Raw genomic sequence first — 22,086 nt, forward strand, 5'->3', positions numbered from 1 at the left:
GTGGCCAGCCGCCAGCAGTCTCTGTGCATTCTCGGGCTCAATCCAATGGTCAAAAATACGATCCCAAAATGTTTCCCTCCCTGGCCACACCGTAAGTCTCAGGATGGCAGTGACCCTTATTCACCCCAGTTCCTAGTTTGTACGAGAGCTGATGGGGAGTAATTCATGTCGACAAAGCCTCAGTTCTTCATAGAGCATTTAGAGGACAAGTTTGGGGAGGTGGAGGGCTTGTCCAAAATTCGCTCCGGTTCAGTCTTGATAAAAACAACATCCAATGCCCAGTCACGAATGTTACTTGCTTGTGACAAGTTGGGGGAAGTTAACATCACACCACATAAGAGTTTAAATATGGTCCAGGGTATTATTTTCCATAGGGACCTACTTTTGCAGTCTGATGACGATCGTCGAGGTGTTCATTTCATACAGCACGTTCATAGGGGTCCGCAGGATAATCAGGTTGCTACCAGTGCCTTCATCTTTGCCTTGGAGGGTGATACATTACCAGAGAAGGTCAAGCCCTATATCCCTCCCCCGATGCGGTGCTTTAAGTGCTGGAAGTTTGGCCATATGTCTTCCCGCTGTACTTCCAGCCTCGCATGTCGAGATTGCGGATGCCCAACACTCCATGTGCCCCGCCTCCCATCTGTGTCAACTGCGGAGAGCATCATTCACCTTGCTCGCCAGACTGCAGGATCTTACAGAAAGAGTGCAAAATCATGGAATATAAGACCATGGACCGACTGACCTATACTGAGGCTAAGAGGAAATATGAATGACTGCATCCTGTGCAAATGGCTTCCTCATATGCCGCTGCAACAACTGTGCCTTGGTGGTCGCCCGAGATCGCTGAGATAATTAAAGATCGCAGGTGGGCGCTCCAGCGTCATAAGCGGCATCCCTCGTTACAACACCTCATCGCCTTTAAATGACTCTGTGCGCAGGCCTGCCGCATCATTCGCCATTCCCTGAATCCTACACTGTTCCGTTCAGTGAGTGGGAAATCCAAAGTGCCTTAGCTGCTTTTGCTGATACGGTTCCCAGGCCAGATCGCATCCACTGTCTGATGCTCAAACACCTCTCGGCAGACTACCAGCGACGCCTCCTAGACCTTTACAACCGTATCTGGGTTGAGGGTGAGTTCCCATCGAAAATGGTGGGAAAGCATCGTCATCCCCGTTCTATAACCTGGCGAGAATCCACTGGAGGTGGACAGCTACCACCCCATTAGCCTCGCCTCACCAGCATTCTTTGCAAGTTGCTCGAACACATGGTGAGCCAGCGTTTGAGTTGCGTACTCGAGTCTCTGGACCTTCTGGCTCCGTCTCAGGGTGGGTTCCGTAAGGGCCGCTTTGCCGCCGATAATCTGGTGAGCCTGGAGTCTGCTATCCGTACGGCCTTTGCCTGCCGTCAGCACCTCATCGCTGTCTTTTTTTTTTGACATGCAGGAGGCATACAATACGACATGGCGAGACATCACATCCTCTCTACGCTTCATGGTTGGGGTCTTCGGGGCCCGCTGCCGATTTTCATACAGAAATTTTCTGTCGCATTGTACCTTCCGTGTGCAAGTTGCGGCCTCCCATAGTCCTCCTTCCCCCGCCCCTCCTCCTCCCCCGAATTCAGGAGAACGGGGTACTGCAGGGCTCTGTCTTAAGTGTCTGTCTGTTTTTAATTGCAATTAATGGGCTCACTGCGGTTGGGAACATCTGTCTAAACTTCCTTGTATACTGACGACTTCTGCCTCTACTATAACTCCATTGGCATTGCAGCTATTGAACGTCAGCTGCAGGGTGCTATCCACTAGGCGCAGTCTTGGACTGTAGCACACGGCTTTCTGTTTTCGGCTGCCAAGACCTGCGTTATACATTTCTGCCAGCGACGCATTGTTCACCCTGAGCCATGGCTTTCTTGACGGCAAACCTCTTGCTGTGGTGGAGACCCATTGTTTTTTTATACCCTGTTGACATGGCTCCCTCACATTTGGCAGCTTAAACAGATGTGTAGGCGGCATCTTAATGCTCTGCGTTGCTTGAGCCACACCATCTGGGGAGCCGACCGGTCTACCCTCTTACGGCTCTATCAGGTGTTAATTCAGTCCCACCTGGATTATGGGAGCCTGGCTTATGGTTCAGCATCCACTTCTGCATTGCAGGCGCTGGACCCCATCTCTCACAGTGGGATCCGACTTGACACTGGAGCTTTCTGGACCAGCCCTGTGACCAGCATACTTGTGGAATCAGGTGCCCCTCCACTGCAGTTTTGGCGTCAACGTTTACTGGCCACTTATGCTACACACGTGTGTAGATTGCCTGGGCATCCGAATTATCGTCTCCTGTTCCCTTAGTCTGTCACGCATCTCCTGGAACATCGGCCCCAGTCGGGTTGTACGATCGCAGTGCGCATCAAAGGACTTCTCTCCGGGCTTCGAGTTTTCCCTCTTCCACCTCTTTTTCGGGCCCCTTTGCATACACCCCTGTGGTGTGTGCCCTGTCCATGCCTTTGGCTCAAATTGGCACAGGTCTCAAAGGACTCGGTCCCTCCTGAGACCTTCTGCCGCCGCTTTCTTTCCATCCTTGCCACATATCAGGGCTGTGGAATTGTCTACACCGATGGTTCGATGGTTGCTGATAGTGTTCTGTTATGCTCTCACTCTAGGGGGCCATTATGAACAACATTTATTGCCGGCTGACTGGAGCGTTTTCTCTGCTGAGCTGGTCGCCATCTCTCGTGCCATAGAGTATATCCGCTCCTGCTCAGGTGACTCCTTCATTATCTGTAGTGACTCCCTGAGCAGCTTAAGAGCTATCGACCAGTGTTTCCCTCACTCTCGTCTGGTGATGGCTATCCAAGAGTCCCTCCATACTCTTGCCCGTTTCGGCCGCTCTGTGGTCTTTGTGTGGACCCCTGGCCATGTCTTCATTCCGGGCAATGAACGTGTTGATATGCTGGCCAAACAGGCTGTCGGTGCACCAGCCTTATCGATTGGGCTTTCAGAGAGTGACCTCAGAGCAGTTTTGAGGCAGAATGTCCTTCGCACCTGGTGTGAAGAATGGCGCACCCTGCTTTCACCAAACTAACTTCGGGCCATCAAGGAGGCTACCAGTACGTGGCACTTTTCCTTGCGGGTCTCTCACAAGGAGTCTATTGTCCTCTGCCAGTTGCGCATTGGGCACACCCGAACGACACACAGCCATTTATTGCGCCGGGAGGACCCACCTCTATGTTGCTGTGGATCCGCTTTGATGGTGGTCCACATTTTGTTGGCCTGTCCCCTTTTAGCTGTGCTCGGGCAGACGTTAGCGCTGCCTGAAATGCTCCCTGCCCTTTTAACAGATGACACTGCCATGACAGGCGTAGTTTTGCCTTTTATTTGGGCAGGGGGCTTTTATCCCTTAATCTGAGTGTTCATCATTTTTTTTGTTTGAGCCTGGCCTTTGGCTTACGATTTTAGACTGGGTTATTTTTTTAGTGTGTTTCTATGTGGTTGGCTTTTCCTTTTTTGTCTCTATGGTCAGCCAACCACTGTCACACTGTGTGTGATTTTAATTCCAGTTGTCTGGTCTCTGTCTGAGTCTTCCTTATCCTGTGTCGTCTGTTGCCATCTCCATCTTTCATTTTTATTCTGTGTGGGTGTTTGAAGTTTTGGGAAAAGGGACCGATGACCGTAGTGGTATGGTCCCTTCAATTCCACAAACCAACCAACCACCCCCAGAGAGCTCACATCTCTCTTGTGAGTACCTGGTTGACCACCACAGGGGCCCAGATCTTGCAGCACTACTTCACTTTCTGTGCTGCAAGTTTATTTCTCTCATACTTTGTTTTTTCTCCATTGGCTGGTTTTCTTGGTGCTGATTGTGCTTGGATCTGAATTGTGTTTTAGACACATTGTCTTATCTTCCAGCCTTCTACAACTTTTCGTTATTAATTGTATGGTCCTCATGTTGGGTTTGACTTCTTGTAATTTTTCTAAATTTTACAGAAGTGCAGTACATGCATTGAAGGTTGCCGAATACAGTGTGTATTCAACCTTTGTGCCGCTCAGTCTCACAGTAATACTAGCCCAAAACCAAGCACAGTAGCCATTCTGTTGCGATGGGGGTTGGGGATGAAGTACTTGCACGGTGGTAGCCCCCTGACCATGCAGGAATCTTATTATTGGTGCCCGAGTTGAAAATTCCCCAAGCAAGCAAAGGAGTATATGCATGTCATGGCTGGGACACAGGGACTACATGACAGTTTACTGGCCAGGGTATTGTTGCTGTGGATGGGTGGTGTCGTTGGGAGGGGTACCTGTTTGATATATCTCAAGGCAGGAGATTTGGACGTGAAGTAATCAGCAGTGTCTTCTGGAGCTTCCCGCCCCCGCCCCCCCCCCCCCCCCCACAAAAAAAACTTGGTTTGTTTTAGGATGAACAGGGACTCCATTTTGACTACAAACCCATTGTTGTTTGTGGAGTGTGTCAGGGACAAGTTTGGGGAAGTGGGAGTGAGTTCAAAATGCGAAGTGAGTCCGTTCTGCCTCCCCCTGCTCAGTTGCGGGTGTTGCTTGCTTGCAACAAGCTGGGTGACATTCCTGTCACTGTAACTCCCATGTTGCAGGGTATCGTTTTTCGCTGAGATCTTCTTTTACAGACCGATCTTGACTTCCTGTGATGGTCAAGCTGTATATTCATCTTAGCATGCGGTGCTACAAGTGCAAGCAATTTGCACATATGCATTGCAATGCCAAACCTTTCTGTAGGAATTGTGGCTGTCAGTTGTGCATGAACATTCCTTCTGCCCCTCCCCCCATGTGTGTCAACTGGGGGGGGGGGGGGGGGGGTTCACAGGACTGCACAATTTTCAAGCAAGAAAAGAAAACGAGGAATAAAAGACCCTAGACTGTCTTTCATATCAGGAGGACAAGAAGAAATGAAATCGCCTACATCCTGTACATAAGACTATGTTGTACGCTATGGCTACGATGACGTTGCCCTCTTTAGTGACCATGCCAGCATCCTCCACATCTTCTACGTCTGGCCATTGAGGCCACTCAAATACAGCCGCTCCCCTGGTGGTTGTATGTTGTCCCCAACATCCCTTTTTGGAGTGTCAAATCTCTGTCCATTGGGGATAGCAGTCCACAACCCTACCTGGTGAAGTAATGTCCTCCTCCAGCAGACCTATCCAGCCAAAACTCAACTACCCTGCTATCAGATGCCAGTCAGTGGCTGAAGGAGTCGCAGGTTATAGGACTTTGTGTTCCTCCACTGTCCTAGAAGCAGGTGCAGACTAGCCCTGACAGGAGTCATAATCGTCTAAGGAAAAGAAGTCCTCCATAAATAGAGATTTTGATGGCCCACATCCTGCCAGACCCCTCGTGTTGTTCCACCCCTGTATCCTTGAGACTGTTACTGGGGTGACTCCAATTGCCCTGGACGCCTCCCCCTCCCCTCCCTCAAACCGTGACACGCAACAAATGTGTATTGGTGGTGTATCTTCATACCAAATGGCAGCACACACCATTGAGGCATGATCTGCCTCCTTGGTCCCTTTGCATCCACTACAGGATACTGAGAATGTGATCCTCTAGTGAACTGTAGAGGTTTTTTCTGCCACATGACAGCCACAATGTCTTTGTGCATTTCACCTGTGTCTCCCCGTCGTTTCCAGGAAACTTCTTTCCAAGCAATGTGGAACTATAACCTCCACTGCTAATGGGACTATTTTAAGAATCACACTGACAATGAAAGAGTGCCGGGTGATGTCTGCACATATGTTCTTGACTCCGTCTCTAGCAAGCGTGTGTGCCACTCAACATGCCCTTGGAGGCTGTGGTAATTCGTGTGAAGACATCTGAGGAATTCACCACCTGCAGTCTGTGTCTCCCTGCCAATGATGAAGTGAATCAGAATGCATTGTCTGCACTTTTTTCTCAGTACCCGCCGCCCTTCCTAATACTGTATGACTTCAATCCCCACAACCTTTTATGGTATGCAACTGTGGCCACTATTCACAGTAAAGATGTCAGAAACTTGCTTGCAGAGTTCAATCATTGCCTCTTGAATGGTGGTGTGGGATATGGGTCTTGTACGTCTGTTGACCTTTCCATATACAGCCCAGATCTTCTCCCATCCCATCACTGAAGAGTCCACCATGATCTGTGTGACAGTGATAATTTTTCTGATTGTTTTGACCCTCCCTCAAAATCACATGCCTGGGCTCCCACCCAGATGGGTACTCTCCAAAGCTGATTGGAATGCTTTCAGCACTGTCATCATTTGCACCCTGCCTCATGGAAGAATTGATGTGATTCAGAGTACAACTGCAACTATTCTGTTGGCAATTGACTCAGTGGTTCCCTTTTCCTTGAGATCCCCCAATCAGAAGATAGAATCTTGAGGCACTCAGTGCCTTCTGTGCCAAGTCTGAAATCTCGTAAATTGAGAGAAACAGTAATGCCGGGAGTGGTTATGTTCCTGCTGTTGGACGTTGTACCCCTCCTTCACTGGTTTGTGCAAAAATTTGATTCCTCTGTGGATGGTGATGTCTACACTGTTCAGACACTGTTGCTGAACATTTTGCTTTTCAGTATGCTCAGTCCTTAAATAGCAGGTGGAGTGACTTCCTTTATTGTTCACTACATGTCACCTACAGCAATATAATGCTCTGTCCAGTGAGTGCGAATTCCTCAGTGCCTATCCCTTTGCCCTGACACAGTCCAGAGCTGGGCCACATCCACATATGCAGCCAAATGCCCAAATTCTTGTCTGTGGATTAGCAAAGTCATAGCCTTGCCATTTTTTCAACTGTCAGGAGTGAGAGTGAATCTTCATCTCAATTGGTCGTGATCACTCCAGTACCAAAACCAGATAAACATCCCATTGAGCTGGTCAGCTATCTCCTGATTAGTCTTGCTAATGTTCTCTGCAAGTTGCTCGAAACTATGGTGAAACAACAGCTGCGTTGGTAACTTGAGTCTTGGGGTCTTTTGGCTCTGTCCCAAGGTGGTTTTCACCAAGGCCATTCTGTTGCTGATGATATGGTCTGCCTGGAGTCTGCTGTCCAGTCAGCTTTTGCCCACCATCAATGTGTTACAGCTGTCGTCTTCAACTCGCTCAGGGCTTATGACACCACATCTTCATTACCCTCAACAAGCAGTATCTCCAGAGCCAGCTCCCAGTGCTTGTCCCGAGCTTCTTGTCTCACTGTACTTACCAGGTTCAAGCTGGTGTTCCTGCAGTGCTCCCCATGTACAATAGAATGGGGTCCCCCTTTTCTAGTGGTTATCAATGGTCTAGCTGCAGCTGTGGGGTCTACAGTGTCACCCTCCCTGTTCACTGATGACTTTTTGCATCTACCGTTGATCTGCAACTATGGATGTTGCTGAACACTGGTTATTGGATGCTGTACAGAAGGTGCAGTCCTGGGCTCCCTCTTGTGGCTTCCAGTTTTCTGTAACCAAAGTGTGTGATGCACTTCTGTTATCTTCAGAGTGTCCATACCCAGCCTGAACTCTTTCTCTCACTGACCAGATCAGATGCCTAATGTGGTGGATTCTTCTTATTTTATTTTTCCAACATAAGTGAATGTGCTGCTAACACGTAAATACTTTTCACTGCATTAGTGACATCATCTGGGGTGCAGACCACTGTACACTTTTGTGGCTCCACAAAATTCTGATCCTGCTAAAACTTGATTATGAGAGTGTGGTGTAAGGCTCAACATTGCCTTTAGCATTACAGATGTTGGACCCTATACACCATTATGGCATCTATTTGCGACAGGTGCCTTTCGGACCAGCACTGTGAGCAGCCTACTCACAGAGGCAGACATGTCTCCCCTACAGATCATGTACCAACAATTGCTGCTCAAATATGCAATACACATTAAATGCCTCCCTGTTAGCTACTGAATTATCATGACCTTTTTCCAGGCCTGGAGTCACAACCACAGTTCACACACAGTCTTTGCTCTGAACTTCATTTTTCCCCACTGCCGCCCCTTGTCAGGGAGAAATAGCTTGTACCCCCAGTGTGTGTACCTCTCCTTTGGACTGAAAGACTCAGTAGACAGTGGTTTTTTGCTGCCTTTTTGTGGATACTCTTGACACATTTCCAGGCTCAGACATGGTATACACTGATGACTGTACGGTAGACAGATCAACAGGTTTTGCCTATACACACGCAATATGCAGTGAACTATGCTCCCTGCCTAACAAATGCAGTGTATTCACTACAGAATTGGTGGCAATTGATAAGACCCTCAGCCATCTTCATTATTGCTCTGGCAAGTCGTTCTTAATTGGCAGTGACTCCTTGAGTAATCTTCAGGCTCCCAACCAGTGCTGCCGACTCCAGCGGGTCTGGGTGTTAGAATAGGCCCGAGGTATTCCTGCCTGCTGTAAGAGATGACTAAAAGGAGTCTCAAATTTCGGCCTTTATGTGATGCTCCCCTGTTGGGTTTGACCTCGATCTTTCTAAATTTTCCCAAAGAGCGAGCCAATTGGTGAAGGGCGCCTTATATGGTGCATTGTGTCCATCGTGCATTGAGATGTTTAGCCTGCTTTCTCATCGTGACATTGCAGTCCCACTCAATCTCCAACTCTTGGGCGAGGACATCTTCCTGGGTGCATTTTCCACCATGCACTACACAGTGTCGCTTTATGCACCGACGATGACCATGGACTTCTTATTACCTCATATCCACGGTAGCCAGTCCGTTGTGGTTGGGCCGCCATGTACCCTGTTGATGCCTGCACCATTAATTCCCCTCATATGCCATGGAGTAAATTGCATTGGGATTCCCAGCAGTGGCAATCCTGCCAAGTGGCCCTTGCAGAGGCAGTGTAGCACCCATGGGGAGGTACCCTGGTTGGAGTGGGTGGAATCAGGGCGGATGACATGCCATTAAGCGTAATAAGTCATCTCTTGCTGGTGGTCTGCCACCAGCAGTCTCTAAGTGGGCAAAGTATAACTTACATGCTAAGAAATATGACTGCAAATCATTCCCCTCCCTGGCCACACCATGGGAGGAATGCCAGGCTAAGGATAGCAGGGAAGCTTATTAGCCCTGGTACCTTGTATGTACAAGAGTTGATGGGGAATCTTTCATGTCCATGAAGCCTCAGTTTTTTGTGGAGCATTTGGAAGACAAGTTTGGGGAGGTGGAGGGCTTGTCCAAAATGTTCTCTGGGTCAGTCTTAATAGAAACAGCATCCTCTGCCCAGTCACTGGCCTTGCTTGTGACAAGTTGGGGGATGTTTCTGTTACTGGCATGCCCTATAAGAGCTTAAATATGATCCAGGGTACAATATTCCACAGGAACATTCTTATTCAGTCTGACGACAAGCTGCGCGCCAATTAGGAGCAGCGAGGTGTTCATTTTGTCTGGCACGTCCATCGGGGTCGAGGGATACTTAGGTTGCCACCGGAGCCTTCATCTTAGCCTTCGAGGATGACACGTTGCGGTGATGGTCTACCGCTGTGATTTGTAGCCAAATATTCCTCCCCCGATGTGGTGCTTTAAGTGCTGGAAGTTCGGCCAAATCTTCCCACAGTACTTCCAGCATTACATGTCGAGATTGTGGACGTCCATCACATCTCAATAATCCTGGTGCCCTGCCTCCCATCTGTGTCAACTGCTTCTCGGACTGCAGGATTTTGCAGGAGGAGAGGAAAACCATGGAATATAAGGCCATGGTTCGACTGACGTACACTGAGGCTAAGAGGAAATTTGAGTGCGTACATCCTGAGCTATGACCACCTCTTATGTTGCTGCTACAAGAACAGGGCAGGGACACTTCCCTCCCTTTTGCTCTGGCACCGCCTACTTCAGGAGCAACACCCCTTCAACCATTGGGGGATATCAATCCCCACTTCTGAGCTGGAGAAGCGTGAGTTTTCTTCGGCTCCTCTCACTAGGAACGGGACCCTTGGGTCACTCCCTTCCCCAGTGGGAAAGATGACACCCGCCAGTGGCTGAAGAGCCCAAAAGCAGCTGGTTGTAAGGCTTCACACTCATACTCAGTCCCGGAGACTGAATCAGTGAAGTCCTCTCAGCCAGGGAAACCCAAGGAGCAGTGAGAGAAATCCAAAAAGGAGGTCACCAAGACCAAGGGAGTTGCAGTGGCACCCACACTACAGCTACCTACAAGCTCTGCATATGCAGATGAGATGGAGGTTCTGGCATCTGCTGAGGACTCTGTCACGATGGATGTAGACTGCTCAGGCAAAAAGTTGGTTTCAGCAGGTGACCCAGAGGCCTCATTGAATGTTCCATGCCTTCCCAGTCTCACGATGGTGTCATCCTCCAGTGTAATTGCAGCAGTTTTTCCACCGCCTGGCTGAGCTACCGCAATTGTTAAGCTTTACACCTGCTTTCTGCATTGCCTTCCAGGAAACCTGGTTCCTGGCAATGCGGACCCCTGCCCTCCGTGGCTACAAGGGGTACTATAGGAACAGTAGTGAATATAATAGTGTGTCTGGTGGAGTTTGCATTTATGTCCTAAACTCAGTCCATAGTGAACCTGAGCCCCTTCAAACACCTCTTGAAGCTGTGGCTGTCATAATGACGACGCAGGAAATAACTGTCTGCCATGTGTATCTTCCTCCAGATGGGACAGTGTCCTTGAATGTATTAACTGCATTAAGTGACCAACTCCCTAAACCTTTCCTACTTCTGGGAGATTTTAACCCACATTACCCCTTGTGGGGTGGCACCGTGCTTATTGGCTGAGCCAGAGATGTCGAAATTTAACTGTATCAGTTCGACCTCTGCCTCTTAAATACTGGGGCCACACATTTCAGTATGGCTCATGGGACTTACTAGGCCATTGATTTATCAATTTGCAGCCCAGGACTTCTCCCATCTGTCCACTGGAGAGCACTTGATGACCTGTGTGGTAGTGACCATTTCCCCATCTTCCTGTCACTACCCAGGCAGCAGGCCCACGGACACCTGCCCAGATGGGCTTTAAACAAGGTGGACTTGGAAATTTTCACCTCTGCTGTCACATGGCAACATCAATGTGATGGTTTAGCACCTGACTACAACAATCGTTTCTGTGGCAGATAACACGATCCCTCGCTCTTTAGGGTGCCCCTGGTGAAAAACAGTCCCTCAGTTGTCACCTGAAGTTGCTGAAGCAATTAAGGAACTTCGGTGAGCTCTACAGCGGAATAAGCAGCACTTTTACGTGGGACACCTCATAGCCTTTAAACGGCTCCGTGCGCACATTTGCCAGCTTATCAAACAACGGAAACAGGAGTGCTGGGTGGGAGAAATATATTTCGACTATCGGGTGCCGTATGTCACTTTCCCAAGTCTGGACAAAGATGAAACATGTCAGGTACCAGACCCCAACAGGTGTCCCCGGTTTTAATGTGAATGGTGTGTTACCTACCTACTGACACAAACGCGATTGCCGAGCACTGTTCTCGAGTCTTCCTCTCTCAAACAGCGACTGGAAGGGAAAGTCCTCTCATTCACTGCACGCTACAGTGAATCCTGTAACGCCTCACTTAACAGTGTGGGAGCTCCTCAGTACCCTTGCACATTGCCCCAACACAGCTTTTTGACCAGATCGGATCCGCAGTCAAATGATTAAACATCTCTCATCTGACAACAAGCGACATCTTCTCATCACCAACTGGATATGGTGCGATGGTGTCTTTCCATCTCAATGGTGGGAGAGCACCATAATTCTGGTGCTCAAACCCGGTAAAAACCCACTTGACGAGGATAGCTATCGGCCCATTAGCCTTACCAACTTTCTTTGTAACCTGCTGGAATGTATGGTGTGTTGGCAGTTGGGTTGGGTCATGGAGTCATGTGGCCTACTGGCTCCAGTGTCAGGACAGCTTCCGCCAGGGTCGCTTTATCACTGATAATCTTGTGTCCCTCGAGTCTGTCATATGAACAGCCTTTTCCCGACGCCAACATTTGGTTGCCGTGTTTTTTGACTTATGTAAAGCATACAACACGACCTGGCGACTTCATATCCTTGCCACATTGTACAAGTGAAACTGAAACATTTTTCAAAATTTTAATGCAACTAGTTTAAAGTGTTCAAATTGTCATTCGATTAATGATACCTTTTTTATTCACACCACACTACTCTTTGTGTGAAAAACAGTTAAATTGCTTTCCCTACACACTATTTCTCATGTATCACATACACTTTTATTGTAATATAAAGATGATTTATAGATTATTATTGTAATTTTCTTTCAGATGATGACTCATTCATCCTATAACATACAAGAGGATCTCTGGAATAAGAGCTGTGGACGATTGAGGACTTTTCCATTTACTGGTCTGGCGCAGCGAAGTGCAATTCAGCTTCTGCGCATGGGAATTATGCACTAAACACAGGTCTTTAGAGAATACTAGAAATTGTTCAGTGGCATTAATTGATTTGTATGAAATTCAATTGTTAAACACTTTTGGCATTCTTGTTCAATTTTCCAGTTTCAAAGAGAGAGAGAATCTGCTTGAGCGTATTAGTGTGGGAAGGACAATGAGAAAAAGCAGAACAACCGTTAAACCTGCAAATGAGGTTGACAGTAAGGAACTTCTCATGGAGTTAGAGAAAACAGCAAATACGTTTGCACATGAAACCGAAACGGTTAAAGACAGTTTCAAAGAATCACAAGAAAGTAAAGGCAAACTTCCAAAGTCAAGAAAACGTGGTTGGCAGAAACAGATTAATGTTGGTAAAAATACAAACCTGCTACTTATGAAGAGTATTAAAAGACAAAGTGCAGTTGGCTTTATTAACATGACTAGACATAAGCAAAATAAACAAATCTACAAAAGAAATAGGAAATCGAGCAATGATGCAGTGGGTACAAAAGATGGCTACAGTGAAATACCTGACTCTGAAGAGGAGGAATACATGGGAAAGATGCAGTTGAAAGGATTTGAAGCTGAACAGAACCTGCAAAGTACTGAAGAATGTTTTAGTGTTAGAGAGGAAGACTGTCAAGACTGTCCTGAATACAAGTCTTCAGCAGCGTTGTTCTACTCTAATAATGTATAGTATTGTTCACATATGGCATTGCATACACTAATTGTCAGTACATTATGTTCCATGGTTCTAAGTTATTCCAAATCAATTTATTCTTACTGTTCATATGCATTTTCAAGGCAGTATGTACGAGCAAATTTTTTGCTCCACTTTTTGTTTATTTTTTGTGTGTAATGGATACAGTAATGTTTCATGCTGATTTTGACAACTTCACTAGAATACCTCAGTTGATTTGATTTACTTTCATATGTTGTTTCAATAACCATTTAATTTCATTTTCTATTATGCTTATAATGCCAAAAATCATTGAAAAGCAACTCGAGAGAGAAGCAAAATGTCGTGTTCCAGTGTGATGCTGACTCAACAGTATTTGTTGGCAATCGTAACACAGTTAATCTTTTGATCACTGTAATTAGCCATTATCTAGAATTCAAGTATTCTTTGATAATTATTCGTGATGAATTAAAACTGTTTGGTTGATGGGGACACAAACCTGACCACTGCCTTGTAGGGCAATGCACTGCCAATTAGTTACTTGAGCATGTCATATGGACAACCTCAAAACTTCAAGTTGTCGCTTGTTTTTTGCCTGTTTGACGAGTTTTTATTTCCCAATTTACTGGCATTTACAGTGTCATGAATATTTGTGGCATTTATGCATAGGCTGTAGTTCCACTCAGGCATGGAGTGTAACTTGTTACAAATGTTCATTGCAGCATATACTCCACTAAAGAGAAAAAAATACATTATCTCGTTGTCATATTTCAGTGAATGAACTATAAAATTATAATCAGGTATCAGCTCATTTAGAGATGTTTTTGCAACCTGTGAGAGGGAGTTTATGTTTTTATAAACTTTTATATGAAGTACTTTAAATTCTCATAGATTAAAACTGTTTAGAAGACTTGGACACAATTCTGCTACTCTGACTTGCAGGATTTAGAATCCCAGTACCGTATATATTTTTAGCTCTGCTAGGAAGTTCCATTACGAAACATAAAATCCTAATAAGTTTCTCTACAGTTGACAGTTGTAATTCCTCTGTGAATTATGTTATATATCTAAATCAATGATACACTGTTACCTCAACACACTCAAAGCAATTAACGTTGACAAGTGCAGTTCTGTCTCAAAAGGGGGAGAGGGGTAGCACCAACAAAAAGTATGTGTATGTACTTTTTTTGTGGTCAGAAAAACTTTGATCAGAGAGTAAAAAACCGCTTCAGTTGACAGTAATTTCTTATTTATTGCTCAGCAAGTTTAGACGCTTAAACCCTGACCTTGAGGTGTCACCTGATAATTAAGAAACCATATATGTACGGCAGTCAGTTGAGCAAAACCATGCCTATACTAAACAAATGCATGGAAGTGTAGGACCAGCAGCTGGAGCACCTACCTCAACAGCTGACAAGGAAGGTACTTGTTGGTGCTCTAGGCGGGTGCCCCGATTCCTCGTCCTACACTCCCATGTGTTTTTTTAAACATAGAATCATTCTCTGTTTTCGAAAGAACAAAGTGTGTTCAAAAAGTTTTACGCAGTCGTGTCTAATTTTTTTTATTTTTTTGCGGGAAGAGAATGAAATTTTTGTGAACGTACTTGGGTCGCTGTGACACATCTGGCCCAACGTTCTTTCCATGATATAAATGCACTATGATAAAATTCTGGGGATTGACTTTTACTTCATCGCTTTGAAATAAGGTCTTTCTTACTATCAAATTTTTACCGGGCAGGTGGGCCTTGAGACGACCAAAGACATAAAAATCAGATCGAGCCAAATCCGGATTGTGGGGAGGATGAGGAACAATTTTCCAACCCATTTTCCTGATTTTTCTCCTGCATCATAAGGACTGTATGGGATTTGGCATTGTCATGGTGTAGTCTGATGAGCTGACCCTGAAGCGGTGCTCTGTGGGTCTTGACGGCACATCACAGCTTGTCTAATCACAAACAGTAACGGTTCTGGTTAATTATCGAGCCAGTCTTGAAGAGGAACTCTATCACTGACCAGTGTTGCAACCTGGGGACTACTTCACGGTCCATTATGGCTCACCCAAGTATGTTCACCAAAAAAATTCATTCTCCTCCTGCAAAAATAAAAAAATTAGAGAGGACTGTGCAAAACTTTTTGAACACCTTTTGTATCAGCCTCAGCTGATCAAATGTGTAGTATGGACTGAAATTGAACCCATTTCTCCAGTTGAATTATGTTTGCATAACATTAGCGGTAAGAGATCAGGTCTCTTACTACTTTGTTTATGCTGCTACCATTCTCAGCAAGCACACATGCATTAGCTGTTACTGAATTCTTTGAGTACTCCTCGTTGTGTTGTGCAGTTGCCATTTTTTTGTAGAGTCGGCATAAGCTGCCAGTGGTGTTGCCAGTTATCAGCTGCAGAGCACAAACGGCTGCAGCAAAAAACAATAGCTGTCTATAGAGCCCCAGCAACACTGAGGCAATGCCATAGAAACATTTACAACATTGCAATGTGTGATTTGTTGAGATGGTGCGCAAAGCAGCTGTGCCCAGCCCACTGCAACTGCCAGGGATCTTGTTACACCAATTCAAGTATAGACTATTATGTGGGGTTCAAATATGACTCGAATGACACCAAAAAGGACCTGAAATCTCTATGACCATGTGTTCATTCTACTTCCCTAAATCACAGGCCACGCTGCCAGTCCTACAAGACAGAGGTGGGGCTTTTTCCCACATACCTCTCATCTCCTCACAACAGTATACATTTCCATTTGTTAATTCTCCCAGTTGACTGCCATGTTAAAGTTTTCATATTATATAACTTTATGATATCAAAACCATATAAAGGCAAACTGTGTAAGAAAGTTCACACATGTGAAATCAAAATCTGCTGCTGGGTAACATTCAGTAACATTTCTCTCCTTCCCTTGCCTGTTTGGATTCTCCCCGACACTGCTGGTCAGTCCCGTCCCACTCTTTAAGTGTCTAATCATCCATAAATATCAGGAGTAGGGATAGCAAATGAGAGCTGAAGTTTTGTGTCGCTTGAGGATTTTTTGATGCTTATCCCATAAAGCAAGCCATATGAAATTCTTAGAAATGTAAACACACTTTCAATGTCATAATTCAATGGTACTGTGAAATTGTGAGAACAAACAGGCTGGGACTCTTTTTAGGAAAGACCTGTACTCAACACAGTGCTTGTAAAGCGTATTTATGGCAAAGAAGAGGAAATTGTCCTGAGAATAATGTCCCTGAGCATAAAGTGCAGTGGCATATTTGTATATGGTATATTAGTTTAGAAAGCCAAACTACAATGGGCGTGATTTCCAATTTTGAGAACCATGAAAGATTTCGAAGCGGCTGGGCATCAACTCCAACATTCCGAATAAGTGTGCTAGGTTTTTGTATGTTGTTAGTAAAAGTGTATTTGGAAAAAATTACAGGTTATTGTTTATGCACTAGTTGACTATTTTCCCACATAATCGCCATCCTGTTCACAGAGTGTCTATGATCCGAGAAAAACCCGGGAATTTTTTTGAGTTTCGGGAATTTTTCATTGTTTTAGTTTTCAGTTAATTTTTTGTGATTTTGACTGTTAAGAACCAATACTCTGACAAAAAACTTACTGTATCCCGCTTCTGCAGAATAATACTGCAGCAACAAAACATGAACGAGAGAAAAAACGAAAATAAAACTTAAGTCCCAAAGAAAATGCGCCATATACAGCAACAAAACACAGTGCTGATACAAGCGTCTGCCAACAGCAAAGTGTGTCAAAGGCTTTAGGAAGACTGTGCAGTGCTTCTTAACAACAAATTGCCTCCAATGAGCGTGACGTGACAGTTTTTTTTTACATTAGATTCCTTTTCATGCAAGATCTTTTAATGTTTCACACGTACGAACGTGCGGGCTTCCTGCGTCGTCATAGCTGCGCAAGTGCAGTGACGCCAGTTATCTGGCGCTCTCTGGCTTCTGGCGCTCTCTGGCAACTGCTGAAACTAACCTATTTCTATTAGGTCACGGAAAAATATTGCGAATATTGCTTTGAAAAACGTTACTTTCAAAGTAAATTCCCTTTTATGTAAGATAAACTGTGTGAGAGAGTGTACGACGAATTTCTTAAATTGCAGAGCGTTTAACTCTCATTCAAAAATCAACTTTTTGGGGATGACCATTTAGAAGAATTTCGAACCCAGAAGATCAGACATTTAATTTGTTATTAAAAATTTTACTGGCAAATTTGTGATATATGACGCGCAGAAAAGATCAACATTATATATGGAAGCTTAGCTTCTCTTGCAGCTTATTAATCTTAGAGACCAATATTATATGTGATAGCTTTGCTTTTCTTGTAGCAACAATTTTACATTAATTTTTCTTATTTGTGTGTTAGCGCTACTTAAGAGTGATCTTGCTATTGGCTGACTACATCGCGTGACAAATGGTGTCATCAGTTGGCAAGATCAGGTGACGTGAGCTGCGACTGGCTTACAAAAGCGCATCGCATTCTCGATTTTAATGCTTCGGAAAGTAACATGCGGTGTTTGGTGGAATTCAAATTTATACCTTTGTAACACGAAAATATGCAGCTTATATGTAGCTGCACATCAAAGATCTTTCCAAAACATGGTTTTTTTCCCCCTGAGTTTCTCTTTCTAAGCTACCGGGAAATTCTACGCCGGTGTATAAAACCATAAACCATAAAAGTATTGATGAGTGCCGAGAAAAAGTATACTGTCACTTGACACAGAAAAAGTGTATTTTCAAGTGGGAAATCTGGGAATTATTTTTCCTTGTCCATGTAGACACCCTGTGTTCAGTGCATGTGTTGATTCTTGGCACAAGCTGCTTTGACACCTTGAAATCTCTCGTCTGCAATCTGGAGAGGCCAAGTTAGGAGGATATGTGGGGTGGTTCAAAACATCTGAGCCAAATGAGGCCAAGAGCACCTCGGTGGCTAAGGCTTTATGGGGACGGACATTGTAGTGCAGCAAGCACACTCCTCCTCCAGCATTCCTGTGCTTTTTTTTAATCCTTTGTTATTTTAGGGTCTTAAGATATCATTGTGCATTGATGGTCTCACCCAAATGCAGAAATTCGACCAGAGTGATGCATTATCAGTCCCAAAACACAGATGCCACGATTTCTTTTTGCATGAAATTGTGGCTTGGGAATTTTGTAGCAGATAGGGAATTGGTTTGGTACCACTTCACAGTTGGTCTTACGTCTCGCGTGTAATTATCCACTCATTTTTAATCTGCAGACACAATAGAGCTCAGAAAATCTTCGCCTTCCAGGTCAAGTTTCTCAAGAAACTTATGGGCACTATTGATCTGATTTTTCATGTCCTGCTCAATCAGCTGTTTTGGGACTCGTCTTGTGCAGTTTCTGGTATCCCAGTGTGTTTCTGTGCATTTCTCGTATGAGAGAGTCGTGGAAACATAGGATAAACTTCATGCACTGTCAATTGGCAGTCTCCACAAACAGTTTGCTCAATTTTTCTGCACCAAGCCATCAGTCAAAATGGAAGGTCTTCTCTCCGTCTGTCAGGTCTTCCCTCCTGTCTTAGTCATGAACATTTATTCTGTCTCCACTAAACTCCCTAGTACACAACTCAAACACACCTGTTCTTTTCATAGCACTTTCACTGTAAACATTTTAGATTCACGATGAAATTTGAGCTGCAGTTATGTGTATTTTAGGTGCGAGTTTACAAATTAGGCGAATTAGTGGTGCCCCCCCCCCCCCCTCCCCATAGGAAGGATGATTGTGTTTCATCATAGCTGAATATACAATGTTCTTCGAACAGTTATGACTTCATCCCATGGGAAAAAATAATATGTCTGTTTCTGACAAACGTCAAAACTGGGTTTGGTTGTGTTAAATAAACAGTTATTGCCACATAGACTTAGAGCAGACATTTCATCAATTCAACGAACGTTTCTGTCACTCAAGAAGTCCTGTTTCGATATGTGCAACTGCTGCACATGAATAGTCACAGTTGAGACTCAGTCACACTTGGCTGATATGCAGCTCAAGTCAGTAGATCCCAAGCATGTCTATTCAGTTTAATGTTGGCAAATAACTTGAATCATTCCGTTCAGCTGACTCTTCTTTTCCAGAGGGCACTGTTCACTAAGTGTGTACATTGTTCTTGTGCATTGCCATCATGAAAGACAAACACTTTTACTGAAGTGTCAGCTACAGAACTGGACAATTTGTGAAGTGCATGGCAGGGGGTGCTTCCAGTTGTACCATGTGTAAGGGTTTTTCCTGTTCCATTCGTGTTTTTTAATTAGTCTAATATTGTCTTCACAGGCCCTAAGGGACTGATGTGTGGGAGGCTGTAGCATATTTCTAAATTTCTCACATAATAGTCATTCTTGAAATTTTTTATGTGGGCTTGCACAAGATAGTTGCTATCTATCTTAAAGTGCCGCCACTTCAGATTTTCAACATATCCTTGAAACTCTTCTGGCTATGAAACAAACTTATGAAAATTTATGCTGCTCTAATTCGTTTAGATTCAGTACTTCAAGTTAGTTCTGTTTGGTATGGATCCCACATACTTGGTCAATATTTAGTATTGATTATGAAAGATTTTCGTTAGTTATCTCCTTTGCAGGTTGATTGCACTTTTCCAGTATCCTACAAACAAACTGAAGTCTACCACCTCATTTATCTATAAATGAGCCTATGTGATCATCCCATTCCGTATCCTGATAAATAGTTACACCTAGACATTTGTATAAGTTTACTATCTCCAAATGTGACTTATTGTAGTTATAGGATATTACATTTTTATGTTATGTTGAGTGCACAAATGTAAAGGAAGTTGACAATCTTTTTTGCACTGCTTCAAAATTTTCTGCATACCTTGCATTGTTTGTGCAGCTTTGTTCACATAGTACTTAAGTGTATGATCTGGAAAATGTTTGAGATTGCTGTTAATATTATCTGGTAGGTCATTAACAACAAGGCTCCCAGTACACTTCCCTGGGGCACAACTGAAATCACTCCTACAGCTGTCAGTGACTCTCCATTGAAAATATCATGATGTGTCTTTGTACTAGACAAATGTAAATCATTCAAAGATTTCATTTGATACACAGTAAGATTGTGCTTCTCTTGATAATTGAAGATGTTGACTCTGTCCAAATGCTTTTCAGAGGTCAAGAATTACTGTGTCTATATAGCTGCCTTGGTCCATGGCTTTCAGGCTGTCGTGTGAGAAAAGTGCGTGTTGGATTTTGCATCATGATGATATGGAATCAGTCTAGTATGAGAGATATCATTATGTTTCATCTTAGAATATATGCTAAGATCCTACAACTGGTGGATGTCAAGGGTATAGGATGGTCTATTTCCTGTACGTTCTTTCAACTGCCGACAACTTTTTTTTTTTTTTTTTTTCCAAGCGATCTATAGTCCTCGTCATCAGTTTCCTACTATGTTAGCAGGTCCTTGGTATCTCCATTCCCTGGGATCTGTTGCTCCCTTATTAATTTGACTATATGTGCTGCCGTCCATTACATCATCCAGGGTCTGAAATCTCTTCCTCCCTCAACTCATTTTCCTTTGCTTATGCGCCTCTAAAACTGTTTCTTTATCCGTACCTCCTTTCTTATTATGTCCATTTCAGTTTACTTTTTATTTCATTCAGTAATTGCCTTTGCTCTCCCACTCTTTTTACCACCACCCTCATTTTTCCTGCTATCCATCCAGAGTATTATATCCATACTTCACCATGGCTACATCTTTAGGAAGGTTCAGCCTTGCTCTATCTTCCTTCCTCTTTGTCTGCAGTTCAGCATTGTACAGGAGCACACTCCATCCAAAACATTCTCTTTATTCTTCTTAAATCTTTGTCGATATTGCTGCAGAAAATTCTCCTTTCCGTACGGAATATCTCTTTTTGCCATTGCTCTGGTTTTAATTTGTGTGCTGTGCTGACAGCTGCTTTCTATTCTGCTTCTTAGGCATTTAAAGTGTGCACATTTTCTACTGTTACTCCATTCAGCATTATCTTTACCCTTTTATTTTCTCCTAGTGCCATCCATTAATTTTACTTCATTTGTATATTACAGTTAAACGAGGAGCTAACTTGGTCACAAATTCTATGTAGAACATGAGGACCTGTTCAGTTTTAGCGGTTTCATTTTTCCTCAACACTGATGAGTCTAATATCTTATTACTCATCTTTGCATTGATAGAAAAATTAAACTCGGGCTATAGCCTTCTGTCTTCTTTGTAAAGGGATATTTGAAAATTGCATAAAGTACTTCTGCTTTTATTTTTGTGCCATTAATTTGGGTTCCTCTGTCATTCTCAAGTGTCCAAGTACTGCAACTCTCAAGTTATCCACAGTAATGATGAAAGCTGTCTTGACACTGTATATTGCAAAGGTAAAGCAATCGTCAACTCAAAGGTTGGTTTAAACACTATTGTGCTATACTAAGCATGGTATATGCCCTTGCCTTCCACCAAACTTTGAAACTTATGTACCCAACCAGTTGTCTTACAGTTTAATGTGGCCTCTGAAACACAATGTAACTCGGCATTTTTCACTTTAACAAATGTTACCGGAGATGAAAGAAGCACTGAGACAGATTGGGAACTGAAATCCAGACTTTATAATCCATTATGTGGCACTGAGCCACCAAATAGCACAAAAAGTGCCTGTACCACTTCTTTCTTAAACCTGTTCACATGACTTTGTTATGGCTTATACCAATTCAGTGACAGTTTCCGGTGCAATAATCACTTCTTGCCTTGGAATGAGATAGTCTACTCTTGAAAGATCCATTGGTGTGTCTTGACAAATTGAACAATGTAGACAAGATTAGACCTGCACCACACTCTGTTGATCTGATAAAGCATTAATAAACAGATGCTTCCGTGTATCGATTTTCTATTGTCAAAAGAATATTTAGGAAGAGATTTCAATTGCATATACTTAGGTTTTCAAAAATTCATAGGAAAACATAGTTTACAAATGGTTATTGCATCACTGTGTACTGCAATTTCCACTGATGAATTGTGTACAAGTAAAAACATTCCACAAAGAGCCCTTTTTAGTACTGTTGACGGTGTTAA

At 44.0% G+C, this 22,086-nt stretch overlaps 1 protein-coding gene across 4 annotated transcripts in view; it reads left to right on the plus strand.

Annotated features, from left to right (window-relative positions):
* LOC126354021 (uncharacterized) overlaps window positions 1-22,086 on the plus strand; it is a 36,485-nt gene that overhangs the window by 12,353 nt on the left and 2,046 nt on the right. For 2 of the 4 annotated variants that reach the window (XM_050003348.1, XM_050003345.1), the window contains exons 2-3: window positions 12,214-12,354; window positions 12,451-13,015. In XM_050003348.1, coding sequence (XP_049859305.1) covers window positions 12,500-13,015 — 516 coding nt within the window. In that variant the 5' untranslated portion in view covers window positions 12,214-12,354; window positions 12,451-12,499. Of the gene's footprint in view, window positions 1-12,213; window positions 13,016-22,086 lie in introns of all 4 variants that reach the window. The other 2 variants (XR_007565256.1, XM_050003346.1) reach the window with 2 other exon arrangements.

This window comes from Schistocerca gregaria, chromosome 3, assembly GCF_023897955.1.
Source record: "Schistocerca gregaria isolate iqSchGreg1 chromosome 3, iqSchGreg1.2, whole genome shotgun sequence".
Classification (NCBI taxonomy): Eukaryota; Metazoa; Arthropoda; class Insecta; order Orthoptera; family Acrididae; genus Schistocerca; species Schistocerca gregaria.